Source organism: Coffea arabica, chromosome 10e (assembly GCF_036785885.1).
Source record: "Coffea arabica cultivar ET-39 chromosome 10e, Coffea Arabica ET-39 HiFi, whole genome shotgun sequence".
Classification (NCBI taxonomy): Eukaryota; Viridiplantae; Streptophyta; class Magnoliopsida; order Gentianales; family Rubiaceae; genus Coffea; species Coffea arabica.
The window spans coordinates 1,045,687-1,066,906 of NC_092328.1; the positions used below are offsets into that span (position 1 = coordinate 1,045,687).

The 21,220-nt window shown below is 37.3% G+C and overlaps 3 protein-coding genes and 1 long non-coding RNA gene across 5 annotated transcripts; 2 read left to right on the forward strand and 2 right to left on the reverse strand.

The window, feature by feature from the left end:
• Nucleotides 1-780: 780 nt before the first annotated feature.
• On the reverse strand, nucleotides 781-1,002 carry LOC140015361 (uncharacterized). The gene is made up of 2 exons (XR_011821986.1): nucleotides 963-1,002; nucleotides 781-849 (listed from the first exon to the last, which is right to left on the reverse strand). It is a non-coding gene; the product is annotated as an uncharacterized lncRNA (long non-coding RNA).
• An 11-nt stretch (nucleotides 1,003-1,013) lies between these two features.
• Nucleotides 1,014-3,951, reverse strand: LOC140015360 (uncharacterized). Its single transcript, XM_072067755.1, has 6 exons — nucleotides 3,474-3,951; nucleotides 2,557-2,691; nucleotides 2,352-2,442; nucleotides 2,034-2,128; nucleotides 1,611-1,778; nucleotides 1,014-1,520 (listed from the first exon to the last, which is right to left on the reverse strand). Exons 1-6 carry the CDS (start codon nucleotides 3,808-3,810, stop codon nucleotides 1,351-1,353), a joined length of 996 nt encoding a protein of 331 aa, XP_071923856.1. The 5' UTR covers nucleotides 3,811-3,951; the 3' UTR covers nucleotides 1,014-1,350.
• A 2,381-nt stretch (nucleotides 3,952-6,332) lies between these two features.
• Nucleotides 6,333-9,697, forward strand: LOC140015300 (uncharacterized). Its single transcript, XM_072067382.1, has 3 exons — nucleotides 6,333-6,557; nucleotides 8,448-8,784; nucleotides 8,902-9,697. Exons 1-3 carry the CDS (start codon nucleotides 6,477-6,479, stop codon nucleotides 9,441-9,443), a joined length of 960 nt encoding a protein of 319 aa, XP_071923483.1. The 5' UTR covers nucleotides 6,333-6,476; the 3' UTR covers nucleotides 9,444-9,697.
• A 636-nt stretch (nucleotides 9,698-10,333) lies between these two features.
• Nucleotides 10,334-20,071, forward strand: LOC113712282 (vacuolar protein sorting-associated protein 35B). Of its 2 annotated transcripts, XM_027235624.2 has the most exons (22): nucleotides 10,334-10,545; nucleotides 10,647-10,743; nucleotides 10,877-11,000; nucleotides 11,764-11,949; nucleotides 12,523-12,610; nucleotides 12,797-12,853; nucleotides 12,945-13,034; nucleotides 13,137-13,259; nucleotides 13,830-13,904; nucleotides 13,978-14,037; nucleotides 14,318-14,434; nucleotides 14,890-15,129; nucleotides 15,195-15,260; nucleotides 15,808-15,897; nucleotides 16,571-16,660; nucleotides 17,511-17,600; nucleotides 18,080-18,148; nucleotides 18,749-18,829; nucleotides 18,950-19,057; nucleotides 19,137-19,240; nucleotides 19,429-19,542; nucleotides 19,651-20,071. In XM_027235624.2, the coding sequence occupies exons 1-22, from the start codon at nucleotides 10,450-10,452 to the stop codon at nucleotides 19,859-19,861; spliced, it is 2,376 nt and encodes a 791-aa protein (XP_027091425.2). In that variant the 5' UTR covers nucleotides 10,334-10,449; the 3' UTR covers nucleotides 19,862-20,071. The 2 variants fall into 2 exon arrangements, with proteins under 2 accessions (XP_027091425.2, XP_027091426.1); XM_027235625.2 differs by lacking the exon at nucleotides 19,651-20,071 and having other exon boundaries at nucleotides 19,370-19,536.
• The last annotated feature ends 1,149 nt before the right edge of the window (nucleotides 20,072-21,220 follow it).

The following is a 21,220-nucleotide window of genomic DNA, read 5'->3' on the forward strand; positions in this document are numbered from 1 at the left end:
ATTACTACTATCTAGTAAAACTAGTATATATATTCATTGGCCGGTTGTCTATGAGTTACAAGTGTGGAAAAAGTTGTATTATATCGCAGATAGAACATTGTTCATTTACTTTAATCCAAATATAAGGAAAAGGTCGTTTTTTTAGTCTTTTTTTTAAGCCAATTATTGAAAGTAGACTTGCAATATTGCCTTTTGCTTCCCTCCCTTTGCGTCTTCTTTATACTCCTCTTTTATGGATGATTTCTGGGCCCACTTTGATAATGTGTTTTTAGGCGTTTATATAAAATTTTACAACAATTTACTTTATAATTTATAAAAAAATTTTATGGAGAAACTAAAAAACTTTTTTTTTCTTTATATTTTGTTTCTTTCCTCTCTTTTTCTTCTCTGTGCCACCGCCGCCGACTTGCACCGGTGAAAGGAGAGAAAGAGAAAAGAGGGAGACAAGGGAAGGAGAGATGGAGAGAAGAAACAAAAAAAAAACAAAAAACCAAAAAATAAGGGGTAATGGCGGCGATGACAATCAGCATATGGGCTACGGCGAAAATCCAAATGAATACAAAAAAAATGGTGATGGAAGAGAAAAATAAGCATGTGTTGTTTTCAAGTATTGTAGAGTATTTACTTTAAAAACTCAGTGACATTTTTAGAAGTTACTATAAGCAAATTTATATAATAAAATAACCCAAAACATTGGGATGCCAAGCAAAATTTTGCTAAAAGGATCGCTTTTCTAAAAACGTTCTGTGACAGACTCGTTTAGGGAGCACATTTGGTGCATTAGAGAAAATATTATAGTAATTGCATTTCAGTTGTCGCTGATCCAATTACAAATTACATATTGACAACCTGGACACCCCGGGTTGGGGCGCCGGTCCAGATCGCAGGAGATTAGTCAGATCCCGTAAGGATTGACCCGGACACCCCTGTGTCGATAAAACAAAAAAAAAAAAAAAGACAACCTCTGGACATAAATATTATCCCGGGGGTTTTCAATTCTAAGTCATCGAAAGTGCAAATTAATTGGACTGGTCATAGTATGCAACTACTTTAAGTGGCCGGGCTTGCAATTCCATTTGTACATTGTACTGAATCAAGGACGGCCTAGCAGCAATAGAACTTTCCTAGCTTACAAATCTTCAGAAAGAAGAAGAAACATATAACCAATATAGCATAGTGACAGATCAAGCACGTACGCCGCCATAAGTAAACAACTCACTGACAATTTCCATTGGGTTTTACCTATCAAAACTGCAAGACAACGTTGGAAAATTCCTAGCACTCAATCTCATATGATGTTCGTAGTTTCAGATTCAAATTCAGATTGACCATTCTCATGCCCCAGGAAAATCAAGCCCCCTGTGTCTCCAGACGACACGACGCTCCAACAGCATCTTCCATCCTTGAATACCATTCACCTATTCGTGTGTGTTCTACCATGTCTTTACCAGACTGAAGATGGCGGATGGGTCTTAAAACACCAAATACTGCTAGATCAGCTAAGTTTGGCTTGGATCCACCTATCAAAAGGAGAAAAGTCAGAGAAGAGCGTCACCACCAAAGTTAGTAATGTCTCAGTTCTGGGTACTAAGGGGAGGATAGGAGAAAACCTAGGAAATCTCGGCCTTTCAGAGCATCCACCCAAGTTTCCGCAGCATCATACAAAGCAGCTCTTTCATCAGTGATGTTATGTCTTTTCTTCAATTTTTTGGACACAAAATACATGGCTGCAGCTCCAGCATACCTTGCTATGATTCTCTCTGTGAAGCTGAAATTACCTTGAATGGACGCATAATTGAAAATTTCAACTTCCAAGTCAACAGAAATACCACTTCTGGTATCAAGCAGAGCAAACATAATTAAACCAGAATAAATAATCCAAAAGCAACACAAACCACGTTGCACTGCACTCACTTCTGCGCCCTACTTGTTCTACTTCTGAAGTTGTAGTAGTATAAACACAATTTAACCTTTTCCTCCTCTAGATTTGTGGGAGAAAATATACACAAGTTTACTATCAACATAAAGCTTACCATGACTTGTAATGTAGTCAAATGACTCGAGGGCCTCTGATCTACTGCGGTAGATGTTTGGTGATAAGACATGCACCAAGTGATTGTCAACCCACCTACACGTGCAAGCACTAATTATTTTTGCAGTTATATGAGGAGAAAACTACGCATCATAGTACGACATATAGTCTTGGCAACCTATATACCTTGTTTCAGAAAATCAAAATACCAACAAATATTTTTACCATCCACATCTAGTTATGAAGCTAAGGAACTAATAGCTGAAAGTTTATGAAGAGAAATATCAAGAAATTTGAACCAACAGCAAAAGATTCGTACCCACGCCATTTATTCTCTTCACCGGCTTCATCTGAGAGATTATCACCTTGAGCCCTAGAACCAACTCTTTGAGATAACTCATCAATTATCTCTACAAAGATTAAAAAAAAAAGAAATTCATAAGTTCATCCACCTTTTCCTCAGAGGTTTCCTAGACTTTTTTGGGTTAATGGCCTATTAAATCCAAGAGGGTTGCATTTCTAACCTGATGAGTCAATCATCTGTTCACCATCTACCATCAATATAGGCACCTTTTTGTAACCAGACCACTTAATTTCCTTTTTGCTGATTGGATTGACTTCCACTACTTTGTAAGGAATGTCATAGTAATCCAGGAACGCTGAAAAGAGTCGAAGGAAAAGAGAACCAACTTACTAAATCAAAAGAACAAGCATGACAAAGTAAGGCTGAATAAAACTCTAATCGAGGAAAAAAAAATTGATGATTTTAGCACTATTTCGTGCCTCCCTCCTCCCAACCCTGGCCCCTGCCCCGGCGCTGCCAACTGACAGTAATGAGAAAAGACGCAGCTATTTCTTTCACCATAATTAGCACAGGGCTATTTAACTGCATATGTAACAACCAAATAGGAACTCGATAATAGAAAAGCTCTTTCTTTTCCTTCGACTAACTTGATTATAGAAAACTTTCTTACAAATCTGGTTGTACCATTCGTTTAATAACCAACAATGCTAAGTCCACAAACTCAAAGGCCAAAGCCACCATCGTCGTAGCAGCTAAGTCATGATTCAGAATCCTACCTCATGGTTTTCCGTCAACGTTTTAGCATTTAATTTCAAAGATATGATATACAACCCAAACTCAGAATTTTTCATGTACCACTTTATTGTATTATAAGCTGTTAAAATTAATGCACAAATTCCTAAGAGGTAGGAAAAAATACGCATAAAAACCTTTATATCCGTACGTCAGAGGTGAAAATCATTTTTCCGACTTTCAAGCAATCAAGTTAGTTCCATTAAGCACTGATCATTTAATTTGAATTCACACAAATAAGTTGCAGAAATCCAGCACAAACTTATTCGTTAGTAAATAAAGTAAACAATGAATACCAAAAAAAATTAAAAATAAAAGGAGAGGATAAACGAACAATTAGGATACCTTTGACCTTATTGCAGAAAGGGCAAGCTTCATACTGATAAAGGACGACGTCGTTGGGGCGTAATTTCCGCTGTACTGGTTCTTTAGCGTGGACGTCTTCGGAAACGGCCGACGCTGCAACGGAAAATAACATAGTTCCAGCAACGGTGTGAGCCGCCGGCTGCTCAACCAGCTTATTAGAATTTGTGAACCAGTGATGACGCCTTGAATAAGCGCTAGTCGTGCCGTACAAGGCAGTCTGTAACATCCTGTTGCAGACGACGTTCCCGGCCGTAGAAGAGGTGGCGATGCCTTCCGCCGCTCGGCATAGGGCTACCAGACCACCGATTCTCCTCATTTCTATCAAGTCCGCAGCAGAAAGTTCCAAGCTTCCTACTCTCTAATACTCCTGCGGTGGATGAAATGGAGGCAACTTTGCACATTACAGGGGTGAGCTCGTGGCTGCTGGCTTGTCACGAGGGCTCTAGAATAAGGCCAAATTTCTTGCCACGTTAGCAAAATGAAACTTGGGCCCTTTTATAGTCGGTGCTTATTGGATTTGCTGGCACATACTGTGATTCTGTGCTGAGCACTTTTAGCTGTGAGTGATGAAGCCCAAAGCCGAATAGTTTGTGGTTGTCAATTATTGGACTTTTAAAGCACAAGTTTTGGGCTGGGACGCACAATTTTTTGCAAAGTGTGCTCGAGATAGTAGCTGAATTTGTACTCACAAAACATTTTTATACAATTTGTTATATGACGAATCTCTAGGTTTGGAAAATGGCAAATACTTACAGTGGCTTGGTTTAAGTGTTTATTTATAAATCATGTGATATATATATATATTTTTCCCGTATTATCATACATCACTAACTATAACTTTTTCTTTACATCATTTTATATCCTCGTTAAATATAGACCACGTTGACCATGCACAGCTAACCTTTGCAAATTTCTTCTTCTTTTTTTTCTCGAGAATAAGCGATAAATAGGAAATTAAATGAACAAAAAACTGAGGTCTAGCAATTGAATTGTCTTTGGTGTTATTAAATTTTTTTCCTTGTGTGCAAACCTCATCTTATAGATTCGAAGTTAGAACTTGGTGTGATGTTAAGCAGCGTTCTGATAATATATTATGTTTCTTTCATAAACTTACAAACAAAATGAAATGTAACTCATTTTTTATTCCTTTCTCAAAACTTATGCGTTTTCTTCATTTTATGTATCTCATGAACTCTCAAATTATGCTTTAAATATACTTTATGGCAATGTTTTGCCCAAAAATATGTGTTTATACAAATTTTTATCTGTTGAATAATAAGTAGGAATACGATGGATGGTTGGGCATAAATAAAACCACGAGGACAGTACACAAAATGGGATAAGTGGACTAATTTTGCAATTAACTATCATAAGCTATATTTTATTCGGGGAAGATGCAGTTCATGGAAATTTTTTTAAAAACACTTGTGCTATTGCGATATGAATATGTTCAAAAAATCTAAATTGAAAAAGGAAAAATACAAAATTCACATCGCTTTGAGAAGATAAGCAGAGAGGAACCTAATAATTATTGGATACGAAAGAAATGAGTGCTAACAAAAACTTAAAGTAGATGAAAAGAGTAGTCGGAGAGCTTGGGCACATAAATAGGGTTAAACAAAAAGTTACTCGATATTCGTTTGGCTCAATTTCAAGCTTGGTTTATTTCTAGGCCACACAGGTAGGATTGAGAAGTGGACAAAGGTGCTCTATGTCTAAATTCAGTTTAAATCAATTAGAATTTGTTGAAACGGATTCATTAATTAATCAAACTAAACAAGAACAATATTTTGCATTCGCCAAATTTCAAGTTTGACTTTGGTTAGCATAATAAGAAAATTTTTATTTAAAATCTTTAAATTATTCAAGTCAAAATTATCAGGAAAATTGACAGATTGACTTGGGTTTTAGGACTTTAGTTTAGTGGGCTGATTGAAACAAAAAAGGATGTGATGGGTAATGGGTTGGATGGAACTTCGGATTAGTTTAGTGACGTACGGTGCACTTTAATTTAAAAATAAATAAACAAGTTTGAACATCGAGGCGCTCAATTTGAACAAAGTCATTTACAATCTACACGTGAGAAAGATAAAAAAGGATTCCACCTAAAAAAGAATATGCACCTATGATTTTGTTTCCATTAGAATTTCTTGAAAAATGTAACAATCAAATTTGGAAAAGTGAATAAACTCTCAAACAGCATAAAAAAAATTACACGCCTTCTTTCCTCATAACTCATGTTCTATCTTCTTTTTATTTTTATTTTTATTTCTCTCATAAACTTCCGAAGCTTCTAGTGTGGAGAGAGAACAGAATATTGGCAGTTAAAAAAATGTTAGCAAGTAATTCAAAAAAAAAATTCGCTACGATAATTGAGAAAGAATACAAATGACAGGTTCAGGCTGCATCAAAATGGGTCGTCCTGTTTTGTCAATACTCAGTGCAAGACTGAAGAGAACACTTATGCTGCCCACGAAATCCAGACAAAGGGCCCAAACCATTAAATAGCCAGCAAGGCCCGAAGGGCTACCGTATGCAAAGCTGTAAAGACGACAGCACTGATTTTTTAACTTTTCAGATCCGTGTTGGAGTAGAATTTTCCTGGCAACCACCGCCACAGAAAAAGGCAAGACGTAAATTGCAACAAACCGAAGGGCATCAGACGGAAATATAGCAAGTAAAAGCCGTGTGGAAGTCGGCCTCTCTCAGTCTCTTCCACGCCTATATATACTGCGCCTAAGGGTGTGGAGGCCCTTTGTTATTCGCTCTAGGTAATTAAGAGCCTCTCTTTGCAATTCGACGAAACCCTCTAACCCTAGGGTTTCTTGAGTCTCTAGATCTGGCGGATCTCGTCCGATTTTAATCTCAGTTAAGAGATTCTTGGATAGCAAAACCATTTATTGAGTTAGGGTTACGATTGTATCGGTCAATTCTTGGGAAATCCCGATTTGAAAATTGAAAACAGTGCTCTGTATCCAGAGGATGTCGAGGTGCTTTCCGTACCCTCCTCCCGGGTATATATTGAGTAAAGCTGGCAATGAGGCCTTGATCGAATCGATTAAGGTTTGTTGAACAGAGCACTTGTGATTTTGTATCTTTAATGCTCCTTCTCTCTGTCTCGGCTACTGCTTTTGCTGTGCTTGTGTTCGATGTCGATTGACACCGATTCATGAACAAGGCTTCCATGTGAAAAAACATTTGAATGTTTAATAACGTAATCCGTGTATAGCGAAGTAAACATTTTTTCCGTCATTAATTATTATTTATTACAAAAAAAATTTTGGGTCTGACATCCAAAAAAGAAAATTTTGGGTCTGCAGTTAAGATCCTTTTAATATGTCCCTTTTTCCTCGGATCTGTATTGCACCCGGGTGAATGTGAATTTGGAATGATTTTGCATGACAGTCTGCATTTATATGTATATGCTTAAGGTGAGGACCTCGACTATTATGCTCAACAGCAAGGACGACAGTTTTTACGTCTTGAATGTACCGTGGCCAAAGTAGAAGTGGTTCTGGTCTTGAGTTGAGAGTCTACATGAGTTGGCTTCAGGAAATATTTTGTTAGCACTTGATGATTCAGGAACGATATGAGTAGTAATCTTGTACGGAGAATGATTTGGACTGGATTCGAGGTTGATGTGTCAATTAATGAGATCATTTTGAATAATGGTGAGGTTTAGTCCCAATTAGTTTCAGTTGATGTGTCAGTCAGTGATCATTTTGAATAATGTTGAGGTTTAGTCCCACTTAGTTTCAGTTAGGTTTTAATTGTGAAGGGATTATTGCGTGGATAAGTTTGGAGAGGGTTTCATTCTGAGGCATCTCAACTTGGAGTTGTTTTCTGCCTCCTATTGCCTTGGGGAAAATACTTGAAACACCTTAAAAATTGGATATAATCCATATGTATCTTTAACGCAAGAAATGTTCCATTGCCACGAGACAATAACTGTGTCTTAGTTGAGTTATAAAAAGTTAGGGGAATGTGATATGATGGGTTATCATGTGATAGTTCGAGTTTCTGAGCTCGGTGACTGAATGAGTTCTTCAGTAACTTTTGTGGTACTGAGCGTTTCACCTGTGGTACTAATTGAGTGCCATACTCAGTACCATGTATGGTGCAATTTGTGTGTTTTCTGCTGGAGCTAGTCGCCCTAGGGGCCTCCTCCTGTTTAATATTGAAATGCGAAATCTTGAAATTTAATAACAAGTTTTTGAATTAATGTTTCTCAATCCTTCCGATTGTTTTACGGTCTTCTGCTCTTTTAAAATTTTTAACAAATTGTTTTATTTGGGTTTTCTTTGGAAATGGGAAAATATCATAAAATGCTTTTTGGAAGCATGATCTTCTAATTACTGAAAATATATTTTCTGATCTCTTCCAAAATGCCTTCTGTCCAGTGATCAGATTTTGTGAACGTTTTTAATATTTGGAAGTGCATTATTGCATCTGGACGAACTTCAACCTTACTAGATTGCAGTTTGCTGGAAATGCTTTTTCTTGGCCATCCTTAGAGAAAAAGGCGAAATGAATGTGTGCTTATTGATTTAGTTTTGAATATTTCTTTCTTCCTGTTGGGTTTTCCATCAATGTCGTTCTGAAGTGACTTTCCATCAATGACTTTATGAAGTTCTGAAGTGACTAAGTTATGAGACATTACCCATTTGGTTGTTCAAATTAGAATTGATAGGTTTCTGAAATGCGAGTTCTTTGCTTTTTCCTGCCAAATGCAGAGGATCAATATCCAGTTCTATAAAAATGTTTCTATTGTACTGCTTATTAGCATACGTGGAATGTTACTCTATCCAAGGAATTGTATGGCCTGCTTTTGTGTGAAAGTTAATGACGAACAATTCGTGTTATATGGGCGATCTATGGTCACGTTTTGGTCATGTTGCATTCTGGTCTTGCCTAGCCCACACTGTCTAAATTTGTTGTTCTGGTGCTCTAAAGCTCCAGAAGGAGTGGGAAAAGACAAAGGCAGATAGGAAGAAAGAGAAGAAGAGGGAAAAGAAGGAGAAAAAGAAAGCAGAGGAACAAAAAGCAAGGCAAACCAAGGCAAGTCAATTTGATCATGATGCCTGTGGAGGTGAAAGTTGGGAAAATGTCAAAGGCGGGTTTCTCCAGAAAGAAAGAAAAGATGATTCTGAGCAATTGGAAAGGAGCAGTATCACAGAAGAACACGAGCAGCCAGTCTGTTCACAAAACCCGAGCTATTCATCCGATAGCACTCAGAATAGCAACAAGCGCAAGAGGCATGACCCCCCTTTGAATGGAACCCGTGTTCAAGGTGAGTTTTGGCATCTTTTGTGTCACAAATTTTTTTTTTAATAGGAAAAAAGGTTTAAAAAGGTTAAGAAAAAAAGACACTTATCAGTTGTTTGACTCCGTACTGATCATGAATTAGGCAACATTTTGAGGATTCGATTGCCCTCTCAAAAGCACATACAGCATGATTCTAAAGATCGTGATGAACTGCTGTGCTCCACTTCTGGAAGGACTGACATTCCTGCTGAACATAAAGACGCAAGAGCTGATCCAGATAAATCATGCTCTACTTCACTGGGAAGTGACTTGATTCTTCATGGCCTCCCTCTTAGATCCGATCAAGGGTTGGCTCGGGGGAATTCTTCCCAGCAACCTGATGTTACGTCTCAGGAAATTGTGCACACTGATTCTGGCTCCAAAAGACATAGGAAATTGAAACGGGCTGTTAAACGGTACACAGATTTGATAGAGAATTGGACCCCTCCTAGCCGACTTAGTGAGCATACTGAAATTGATGATGAGGGGTGGTTGTTTGGAAGTAAGCATGCAGAAAAACAGCCAGAGAAGAAGGTTAGATGCAGCAGCGATATTTCCTGTTCCAGCAGCTCGTTGTTGTGGCCCAGGGCTTGCCACTTGCACGATGCAGATATATACGCCTTGCCGTACACGGTGCCCTTTTGAGTTTGCGCTCGCTAAAGAAGAGAGCTTGGTACGCTGACCTTGGAATTTTGGTAGTTTATCTCTAAGGGGAAGTGTTGTCGTTGTAAACATTTATTATAGTGCTTTCTGTTTGTGCCCCGATTAGTGCTGGGCTGCAATTCAAAGAAATGTGCATCGACTTTTTGATAGAGTTGATATTTGGGAGAGGGTGCGATTCTTTGTTCGCAACAGATAATTGATATGCTAACTATTAATACAAATCGTGCTTTGTTCCATATTAATGTGTTTTGTTTGAAATACAAATGCAAAGCCTGATCCTGTCCGTCTCGGTGAAAAAATGAGGCGTTGATGATTTTCTGAAAGAGTGGTGTAGCGTATTTCCCCACAAGGGGAGTTGATATTCGCACACAAAAAATCTTTGGAGGCTCTTTTTGCGAGGCACAAAAGAAAGCGCCAGTGCTAAAATGCTCATTTTATGGCTCAAGTTTTAGAAAGTGGTTCATTCGCTCTTTATTTTGCAGCATATACCCATGATTGGATTTTCGTCTCTGTCTTTTTTCCTACTATAGTTAAAATTGCTTGGTGGTGAAGGAACAAACGGCGCGTTTGGATTATTCGTTGATTAGAGAAAGTATATATTTTTATTTTTCGGCTAACCACATCTTCTAACCGTATATCACAAAAGAAGTGTTACCGTTTAAGAGCAAGGCAAAATTGTGTTAAAAGAGTAACTGATTGATAAAATTTGTGATTGTGTTTAAGAGTTTTTCTGGCAAGCAACCCCCAAAAAAAAAAAAGGATAGTAAATGTTTATACACTTGGATTTATTTCCGGGTCGGGGGATATACGGGTCGATGAGTTGTCAATAATGACAATAAGCTACAGGTATTTTTTGAGTAATTTTTTTTTAAAAAAAAAAAACCAAATAAGCGTCGTTGGTTTGTTTCAGCTAGCCAGCTAAGAAATTCTCGAAACAGAGGTGGAACTGAATCAGCTGAGAGTGGAGGGGTAAAGGGAGTGAAGAAAAATGATGATTGCTGACGGAATCGAAGACGAAGAGAAATGGCTAGCTGAAGGCATCGCCGGGATTCAACACAACGCCTTTTACCTGCATCGTGCTGTGGTAAATTCCTATAATGTATCATATACTTTAATAACCCTAACTTCCTTAATCAAATTTGCGGTCATGTAATTGGCATCGATTCAATTTGTTTTTGATATTAGGACTCCAATAATCTGAGAGAAGCACTTAAGTATTCCGCGCAACTTTTGTCTGAGCTTCGAACTTCCAGACTTTCACCTCACAAATACTACGAGCTTTGTAATTCTCCATTATTCTGATTGATTCATTGCCTCTTTCCTTTTTTTTTTTTTTTTAAAAAAAAAAGAAAATTTCATTCTAATCATAGCTTTGGATTTGAAATTTTGTTTTGTTATTTTTGTTTATGCGAAAGATATGCGAGCTTTTGATGAATTACGGAGGCTTGAAATGTTCTTCAAGGATGAGGAGAGACATGGTTGTTCCGTCCTTGACCTTTATGAACTTGTCCAACATGCTGGGAATGTTTTACCTCGGCTGTAAGTTTCCTGCAGCGATTTTCTCTGATCATGTTTTTACTTTTCTTTTCTTTATCATGTTTAAGAATAACTGGATTTTTTTTTTTTTAAATAAATTTGCTGCACTATAACTCATTCATTTCCATTCTGTCTTGTAAATACTTCTGCTGTTCTTTAATCCCATAATTTTACCAAAATTTATTTTTTATTTTTTAAAAGTAATATGTGTTAAGGCTTCAGAAATTAGAGGTCCTGGTTCCAATCCCCCTTTCCCCTCCCCGTTTTTTAAGTCCCACTCCTTCCTTGCTAGTAAAAAATTTTAAAAAGATGGGTTGACTTTATACTGTTTCTGATATCCTTGTATGCAGGCACTTGTTGGATAGGCAGTATTCTAGGTGGCTAATATTGTCAGAGTTATCATACAAAAAAAGTGCCAATTTCTCTAGTTGAAATTCTGGATTAATCTGGCATTTGAGAATTCATTCATTGGAAATCTTAAAACACGCATCAATTACTACTAGAGAATCAAGACCTTGCCTACACTTGAGTTGGTTATAAGCTGCTAGCTTACTTATCGCGACGTAGTTTTGACCATTGGACTGATGAAGGGTTGGCTTTTTCTGGAAATAGAGTTACATTAAAATTTTATCTGGGGAGATAGTTTTTGGATATTTATTCTTTCTTTTTTCTCCTTTTGTGTATTTAATGTTCTTAAACATGATTTGGCGTTTTCACTATTTGACTATCCAAGGGCATGATGGAGCTCACTTTCTTAATCTCTCAGGTATCTTTTGTGTACAGTAGGATCTGTTTACATCAAATCAAAGGAGGCTCCGGCAAAGGATGTTCTTAAGGACCTTGTTGAAATGTGCCGCAGTGTTCAGCATCCAATACGTGGGCTCTTTTTGAGGAGTTATTTGGCTCAAATTAGTCGAGATAAGTTACCAGATATTGGCTCTGAGTATGAAGGGTAAGGCTTTTGTGTTTATTTGCTTGGGTATAAGCATTCAGCTATCTGTTCTTGTTAGTAAGGCTTTTGAGTTTATTTGGTTGGGTTTGAGCACTCTGCTATCTGTTCTTGTTAGACAGTTTTAATTATAGTAGTTATTTGTGCTTTCAGCTGTGTGCTGTTCCTAGACAGACTTGCAGATGGCAACAATACTTAAATGGCATACATACTGAGAAATGTGTACTTGTATGTGCCGTCAGAGACAAGCATGATAATATGCTTGTGAAGTTTGGATGTCCATCTCTATTTAGTTTGATACATTAATTTTGGGCAAGTTTTTTTTTTTTAATTCACCGAACAGTTGTCTGAGTCTATGTTAAGGATTAGGAATTGATGAGGGAAAAGATCAGTAAAATTGTGTGCTCTTCTAATCAAATCTTATTAATCCAAAAATTTCACTTTTTACGTGCTTATGATGTTCAACATTTAAACTACTCAATTTGTTTAACATCCATTCGTGCATGTTCTGTTGATTAGCAGTAGGTGCTATACTTGATTTGCTTCCAAGATGTGATACAGTTGTTCTTCATGCAGAGATGGTGATACCGTCATGGATGCTGTGGATTTTGTGCTTCAAAACTTTACTGAGATGAATAAACTTTGGGTTCGAATGCAGCATCAGGTGCTTTGCCTTTGCTTCGGCTTTTACCTTTTCATATGCATGGCATCTAAATACTTGCATGCCGTGGATGTGAACATGAATCTTGAAGGCATGTTTTGGCCATGCAGGTGTTATAGTGCTTGTGATACATTCATTTGCTTTGGTGATCCTGAGTTGAGGCATTCTTTCGGGATTTCTACTCTGCAGGGACCTATCAGGGTAAAAGAGAAACTGGACAAGGAAAGGAGCGAGCTTCGTGATCTTGTAACCAAATATTCTTGTGCAATAAGAGTTTTCTTCTTCAAATTTTTACAACATTTTTGAAGGCATTCAACCTTTACCTTTTGTAATGTAGGTTGGGAAGAATTTGCATGTCCTCAGTCAAATAGAGGGTGTTGACCTCGAAATATACAAAGATACTGTTCTCCCAAGGGTCTTGGAACAGGTTTGTCATCTAGTTAATGGAAGGTAGTTTTTGTTTATGACATTTAAGACTATGGTACTGAGACAAACTTTTTCTAATGTGTGCAATTAAACTTCTTAACAGGTTGTCAATTGTAAAGATGAGCTTGCGCAGCATTATTTGATGGACTGCATAATTCAGGTCTTTCCAGATGAGTATCACCTACAGACTCTTGAGACATTATTGGGTGCATTTCCCCAACTTCAAGTGAGTGACTAGTCTTTTCCTATTGAAATACTTTCTCAGCCCCATCTATGTATGCTAGGGGCACTTTTCTTAAAAAATCTTGCTATTGGTGCCATAGGTCTTTAAGTGATATCAGACCTTCTTGTCGAGCTATTACTACTTTTAGGGAAGGATTAGGTTTTGACCTTCTCCATTGGCTTTTATATAGGGTTTCCATTTGCCTTTTCCCACAGGGGACTTGATGTATGTAGTGCGTTTGCATATGACCTGAGACTTCTGCTTTTGAAACTTTCTTGTGCCTGTATTTCACTTTCCAGACATTTTAGTTCTCTACATTTACTGTTCTGAATGGATGTAAAAAGTGATTTAGTCCTTATCAGGCTGCTTCTGAAGAATATGTATGAGCTCACTTATGGATAGGAACACTAGTTTTTAGATTTATGGCTCTTAACTTCTGAAAAGATATTGTTCATTCATAGCACAAAAGGCTCATTGATTATATCTTTACTAAAAATATTGTGGACAAAGTTTTGTTGCAATTAGTAGTTCCTCGAGTACTTTCGACTAATATGGTACAATTTTGATTGTTAGCCTGCGGTTGACATTAAGACAGTGTTATCACAACTGATGGACAGATTGTCAAACTATGCTGCTTCTAGTGCAGAAGTAAGTAACTGATTTTCTTTATTTACTGTTCTTGGCTTTGAATCCCATTGATCAGTTCCCTTAATATATCCAGGTTTTACCTGAATTCCTACAAGTAGAAGCATTTGCCAAGTTAAGCAATGCCATTGGCAAGGTATGACTTTGACTTTGTCTGATTATTGCAATTCTAATATCCAACTTGATTGTCTTGTTGCACCCACAGAGGATGAGATTTAGAATAGACTATTGTGATTCCTACTTAAACATCTTGCTAATAGCATAATGGTTTATATGATTAGAAAGTCTTGGCATTTATAGCGGTATATAGCCTTGAAACGAGTTTACTGTTGATCATGTTAATAGTCTTTTCAAGGAGCGAAAACTGTATGGCACTCATGAATTTTGCTTCTTTTTGACTGGTCAATTGGTATCAGGTGATTGAAGCACAGGTGGAAATGCCAGTTGTTGGGGCCATTTCCTTGTATGTCTCCCTTCTGACATTTGCTCTCAGAGTTCATTCGGATCGTCTTGACTATGTAGATCAAGTTCTGGTTAGTCTCTTTTCCAGTAGGAACAGTAACAAAATGTTTTTGGTGAATTTGTGTGCTAAATGACTTAGGAAAGAGAACAATTTGGGCAACATTAATTTTGTATACTACATTCAACTTGAGGTAAAGAAGTGACCGAGATTATTCCAGGTAGCCATGTGGCAACTGTCAGCTTGTTGGGTTAGTAAAATTTGTTTGCCGCGAGGTTAATTTGTATCACTAAATTGCTTTAGTAGTATAAACACTGTAATATATAATCAAATGTTGCTAGGATGTCTGCGCAAGGCTCACGCTTGTTCATGCATGTGCCTACAAGCAGACACGTGCCGTCACTCTCACAAACATGTTTGACAAGCATAGAGGTTCTGGGGGAGGGTGGGCATCGGGTTTGTGGCAAACTGATTGAATAAAAAGGGGGATTTTTATTTGGTTCTGTCTATGCTTTTCATGATTGACAGGGAGCATGTGTCAAGAAACTTTCTGGGAGCCCAAAGCTCGAAGATAATAAGGCGACAAAGCAAGTAGTTGCGCTTTTAACTGCACCGTTAGAGAAATACAATGATATTGACACAGCTCTCACTCTTTCCAATTATCCGCATGTCATGGATCATCTTGATGCTGGGACTAATAAAATCATGGCCATGGTTCTTATCCAAAGTATTATGAAGTACAACACGTGTGTCTCGACTGCTGAGAAGGTAAGGCTTCTTAATTTTAGGTTGTCTATTTTCATATGAACCTAAAATATTTCCATTGGATGCAGGTTGATGTTTTGTTTGAGTTGATAAAAGGGCTTATCAAGGATATAGATGGTACTTTAGCTGATGAGGTACATGGAACTTTAGATTACATTCAGTTTTTTTTAACTTCATAAGTGGGGATCAATAGATATAATTTTTGTCAGTAGTTCTTCCCTGTACTTGTCAATGGTTTGTTTACATTTTTCTCTGGATAAGTGCCCTGATTTTCATAAGAAGTCTCTCTATAATTGTTTTAAGTTCAACAGGATGTACTTGCTTCCTAAACTTCATACTGTACCATGCAACTCTTCAACTACATCTCTTGTTAGTGGTTTAAGCTCAATACCTGAGTTTATGTTACTTTAGCATCTGCACCAGCCCCTTTCATTGCCAGCCTAATTAGCCTCTCTGTCTCTATCTCCAAAGCTGGAGGGTGTTTCAGAAGCTGCCCCAGTATAATCATAAAATTCAGGGGGCTAATCTGTATCATTTTTATTTTGAGGGTTTCATTGAGATTTGTCCCAAAGAGCCTGAGAGACTAACACAAGAATATTCAGGACTTGTTGACTTTGTTTCTCTCTGTCGTGTGTATCCTTTATTCTTCAGTTGACTTCATTTATTATGGTTTGAAAATAGCTCGACGAGGAGGATTTCAAGGAGGAGCAGAATTCTGTGGCTCGACTTGTACATATGCTATATAATGATGACCCAGAGGAGATGTTACAGGTGCGACACTGAGAATTTGATTAATTGCTTTCCTTAAGTTGAGCTGTTCTTTTTTCTCCAATTGATGATACTTGAATGGATAAATAGTAATTGTAAACTCCTAATTTTCTGACTCGTAACTAAGAGGTCGTTTGGGATTATGGTGCCTGAACCAAATTAACTTCCATTGTGAAAGAGTTTATGGCAAATCTGGTTGTACGTTATAAGCATTTGTAGCATTAGTAGGTCAAGCATAGACTGATGAAGCTTGAATTTGGTTATCTGAATGTGAGATGTATCTCCAAAAGGCATTGTGCTCCCAAAAGGGCTTTAATAGTGTCTTGATGGTCAAAAGAGTGTCAGCCTCATGCTCCTCCACTCTCTCTCCATCTGCCTCTCTCTCTGGGGGTGGGCTATTGAGATGACTGGGAAATTGGCTTCTTATTTCATCTACTTCAGCTGTTTCTTTAGAAAACGTTTTGCTCTTACATTATGATGGTCATGGTTTTTTTCACAGATTGTACATATGATAAACATTTGTTTACACCTGTTTCCTACTTAATTAGTTATACTTCAATGCTGTTTCAGTTTGGATTATGTCTATTTTACTTTGTCAGATTCAGTTATTCTTCTGCTTTTCCTGCTCATTTGGAATTTCCTCCTCCTCTCTTTATTCTTTTTAAACCTTTGTCAGATAATATGTACCGTGAGAAAGCATATCATGGCTGGAGGTCCAAAGCGCTTGCCTTTTACAGTTCCACCTCTTGTTTTTTCTGCCCTCAAGGTTAGTTCTTTTGTGGATTGGGGACTTGTTTGTGAATGCTGAATATATTTGGATTCAGGATAGCTGAATTTTGTATCAAAACTTAGTTCAGAAATCGTGGATCTGGAAAATGTGTTAGCACCTCTTTGAGGAGCTTCTTGATGTGCTTTCATAAACACAATATTCTGAAGCTGGGCTGAAATTGAGATATGTTGGTTTCCCCTGAACTTGAACTGTTGCTTAAAGTCACAGCCAGTAACATGCTTAGTATGGACTTGCATGTATCAGCATCAGTGGCTAGGAAAAAGGCACGATATCTTGTTCCCTATATTTTATACTTATATATCAGCCAAAATCTGAACGTGGCTTCCATTAATTTCATAATATAATTAGGGAAATTAATCGATGCATGATAGATCACGCTTCTTCTTTGAACATCTTAATTGGTTTATTGACCATCAATAATGTTATAGTATAACTTGAGTTCTAATTAGCTAGTCGGAAAGCTTATGGATTTTCATGATAATTAGAAAAAAAAAAGCCATTAGGACGTGCAATTTCCTTTTGTAGAACTAGCATGCACATGTTACATAGAGTTGCAGCTACACTTGTGCACACATATTACTGCAAAAATATGGAAGCTCTTTTTTGGGTAAGCTTAAGTTCTCTGGTTTGCTATAATCTTCTTGCATCAACATACATCCTTCAGTTTTACCTATTTATTTATTTATTTTGCAATGTGAATTCCACAGATTTTGTACTATTTCTTAATAAAAAGGTGTTTTATTATAACCTTTAAGATATTTCACTGTTTCTCAGGATAGAGTGGTGCAGATTCAAGCTAAATTTTTATGTACTTTTGTTGGTTTAGTTGGTTAGGCGATTGCAAGGACTAGATGGAGAAGTTGCTGGAGAAGAGGTCCCAGCAACTCCAAGGAAAATATTTCAGCTCCTGAATCAGGTAATCTTGCTTAAGTCATCTATGATGATTTCTAACTTTGTACTGAAACTGGTCTTCATTGTCATCTAATTGGGGATATTTGTTCATATTTGTGTTACATAATATGATACATTGGTCAACAGATTGTGCTTTCGCTAAATTCCTTATGGGTGTTGACAAAGTATTATCGTTTTAGATTGCTTTATTTTGAGATCTTTTTAGCCCAAGTTTTTAGTCATTTATGCAAATGTGGTCAAGATTTTTGTTGCAGACTGGTCTATAGCTGCATCTCAATCTTGTTCTTATTTTGTTTGTCTGCAATTTGAGGGTTCATTTAATGTGTAGCCCAGTTAATGTGTCAAAATGGTATCAGATAACTGTATTATAAGTTTTTATTTTTTTTTATATTTGGTAAGATGACGAGTTAGCCTCATCTATTTTGTCAAATCAATTATTGATTTCTTTTCTGAGTGTCAATTACAATTTGTATTACATTGCAGATAATTGAGGCACTCTCAAATGTTCCGTCTCCTGAACTGGCATTGAGATTGTACTTACAGTGTGCTGAGGTAAAGCTTTGACTATGTTTAGGCTGTGGAAGATTAGTTGAGAAAACTTTGTTGGAAGTTGATATTGTACAAGGACTAATAAATATTATTGCTAGACAAAATGAACTACAAATGCTTTGAATTGTGGTATGGTAATTCTTGTATTACCAATTTTTTCTCAAGGCAGTACTAGTGCCAAAGTACTGAGTTACCATCTGAGTGATTTTACAGGTTGGAGGAAAGGCTTTTTGTGTCATTGACTAAGGTTCAGGTCTAGAGGAACGTAGAATGAGGATCCCTGATTTTGGATTGCAATATTTCTCAATATATTGAAGCAGTAATAATAATACAATTGGTACAGGCTTTTATCGAGTGTTCGCGTACAATTGGGTATAAAAGAAAATATCCCATGCTATGTATCGTGCCTTAGATTTAAATGCTCTTGTGCAACCTGTATTAATTTGACCTTAGGAAAATTTTACTCAAGTTCAGGATGTTACTCTATATAAGCCCCTTTAAGACATAGCTAGCTTAGAAGAATCTTTTTGTTTTTAGTTTGCTCTCTAACAATTATTGATACTGGATATATCCTTTGTTTTGGTCTTTTCTACATGTCCCCAGGCTGCCAATGACTGTGATCTTGAGCCAGTTGCTTATGAATTTTTCACACAAGCATTTGTATTATACGAGGAAGAAGTTGCGGTAACTGCTCGGTTATTGTTTTCTTCTTGTGTAGTCGAGCAAATATCTCAGCCAAATGTCTGTGATCAGGTTGCCTATCAAAGTTTGGTTTTAACATGTATTCTTGCTATTTGGTGAAAGGATTCTAAAGCCCAGGTGACTTCTATACACCTAATTATTGGGACTCTTCAGAGGATGAATGCATTTGGTGTGGAGAATAGGGATACTCTAACACACAAGGCCACTGGGGTAGGATCAATGTAGACAATAATTTGTTTGTGAACTGGTAGCTGTAAATCCTGGCCTAATGATATATTTTTTTTTTCAGTATTCAGCAAAGCTTTTGAAGAAACCTGATCAGTGTCGGGCAGTTTATGCCTGTTCACACCTCTTTTGGGTTGATGATCAAGATGGAATCAAGGATGGGGAAAGGTGCCTGCTGTGGACTAATATTTCTTTGTTTTTAAGTTGTCATGTGCATACCAAGATAGTGTAACTGGATCATGCTCTTGTTATTTTTTCCCGTTCCAAAATTTTCTAAAATATTCCAGTGTGTACCAGGTTTAAATTGATTTTTAGGCATAATTGGACATGATGTGCCGGTGTTCTCTTGATGATAGGGTTTTACTTTGCCTCAAGCGATCTCTCAGGATTGCAAATGCTGCACAACAAATGGCCAACGTTACAAGGGGCACTGGTGGACCAGTTACACTCTTTGTTGAAATACTGAATAAGTGCGTTGGTGCATTGGTGATGAACCATGTCATTTACACACAAAAAAAACAAGAAATTTACACTTCGATGCTGAATGGGCGACTAAATTTCCTCCTGTGATGTTTCAGGTATCTTTATTTTTTCGAAAAGGGGAACCCCCAGGTAACAAGTGCAGCAATTCAGGATCTTATAGAATTAATAAAAACTGAGATGCAGAGTGATACAGCGACACCAGATCCAGCTTCGGATGCTTTCTTTGCCTGCACGTTACGGTATATTGAATTTCAGAAACAAAAAGGTGGTGCAATGGGTGAGAAATATGATTCCGTCAGAATTTGACGCTTGGTGTTTGACCATTCCTTTCATGAAGATGGTTGGATGGAACTGATGGTCATTGTGGTTGCGGCTGCTTGTCTTCTGTTTTGCACATAGTATACACACTTACAATGTAACAAGTCCATAACTTAGTTTTCTGTAGATTTTCATTTTCCATACTTTTTCCCTCTCCTTTTTTCCTTTATAATTTTAATTGCTTTGTTCCCTTCCCAACCTTCCGCCCCCTTCTTTTTCCTCTTGTTTGGTTGTTTGAACTGATGTCCATTTTCTTCTTCCCGTGTATGTAGAAGTTGCTCTTGACTTGTTAATCGTCATATGGCATCATTAGTAAAAAAAATTTTATTTATTTGATCCGTTTTTGATGACCGAGTACTATTTATAATATGACTGCAATTCTTAAATCTCGGTGGCCGGAATTTAATTGTCTGATCCCCAAAGCTTCCAGGATAACAAAGTTTTAAGGATATGAAAGATCAAAGATTTTTTTTTCCATAAAATTGTTGCAGTGCCCACAGAAGATGACTTTATTCAGGGAAGGCAGCCTCTTCCTCTCCCCACTTTGGCGTGGTGGTGTGGTTCTGTTAGATGAAAAAAGTGTCTTAAATGATGATAAACTTATCGTTCCATGTGGAGTCTAGACTCGTCTGGAGGACTTGGGGGCTTTACTGTTTCGTATCGAAAGCCCAAAAAGAATCGTAGCGCCGAACTTGAGCTGAAGTTTGAAGTGGCAAAACGCTGAATTCTAAAACTTATCCCTTCTTAAATCGGGCAAGATTTTATTCAGACTTGCGAGGGATTTTTTTTTTTTGAAAAATTATTTGGCTTTTAATTTGAGTTGTAACAGCAGGATTTGTTTAAAATAACGACTCTCATTTCTCTCTGGGAATATTAAATATGTATTCTATTATCTTAATTGGTTCACACCTTCAATTAATGAATTATAAATTCCAACAATTTTTGTGGGATGATGGATGAAGGATAGATAGAAGGGAAAACGGTATTTGGTTAAAGGACAAAGTATTATGAAATCACCCAATGGACCATGTTCGTTAAAATAAGTAAGTCGTGCCACTCCACTTCATAAACCTGGGAAAAAATGGGCTAAGAGCAACAAAATGACGTTCCGTAGGGAGGAGTGACAAGGAAAATTGTGAAGAAGCCTCATTTTGTGTATTTCTTAAAATGGGCTGCAAGAACTTTTAATACTCCCGAGAACTTACTCGAGAAACCCAACCCCCCCCCCCCCCCTCCCCCCTCCAAAAAAAAAAAAAAAGGCAGCAAAACCCAATGATCATAAGTGTCCCTGGCTAAATTGATGGCTCATAGGTGCAAATCTAGTTTCTTGAACCAGCTTCAGAAGGC

Excerpts from the sequence above, each read along its gene's own strand:
- LOC113712282 (XM_027235624.2), top strand. The coding sequence starts at position 10,450 with ATGATGATTGCTGACGGAATCGAAGACGAAGAGAAATGGCTAGCTGAA. Across the intron at positions 15,898-16,570 it reads ACCCAGAGGAGATGTTACAG|ATAATATGTACCGTGAGAAA; the intron begins GTGCGACACTGA and ends AACCTTTGTCAG. Across the intron at positions 19,543-19,650 it reads TTTGTTGAAATACTGAATAA|GTATCTTTATTTTTTCGAAA; the intron begins GTGCGTTGGTGC and ends GTGATGTTTCAG.
- LOC140015300 (XM_072067382.1), top strand. The coding sequence starts at position 6,477 with ATGTCGAGGTGCTTTCCGTACCCTCCTCCCGGGTATATATTGAGTAAA. Across the intron at positions 6,558-8,447 it reads CCTTGATCGAATCGATTAAG|CTCCAGAAGGAGTGGGAAAA; the intron begins GTTTGTTGAACA and ends GGTGCTCTAAAG. Across the intron at positions 8,785-8,901 it reads GAATGGAACCCGTGTTCAAG|GCAACATTTTGAGGATTCGA; the intron begins GTGAGTTTTGGC and ends ATCATGAATTAG.
- LOC140015360 (XM_072067755.1), bottom strand. The coding sequence starts at position 3,810 with ATGAGGAGAATCGGTGGTCTGGTAGCCCTATGCCGAGCGGCGGAAGGC. Across the intron at positions 2,692-3,473 it reads TTTCTGCAATAAGGTCAAAG|CGTTCCTGGATTACTATGAC; the intron begins GTATCCTAATTG and ends GACTCTTTTCAG. Across the intron at positions 2,443-2,556 it reads ACAGATGATTGACTCATCAG|AGATAATTGATGAGTTATCT; the intron begins GTTAGAAATGCA and ends TAATCTTTGTAG.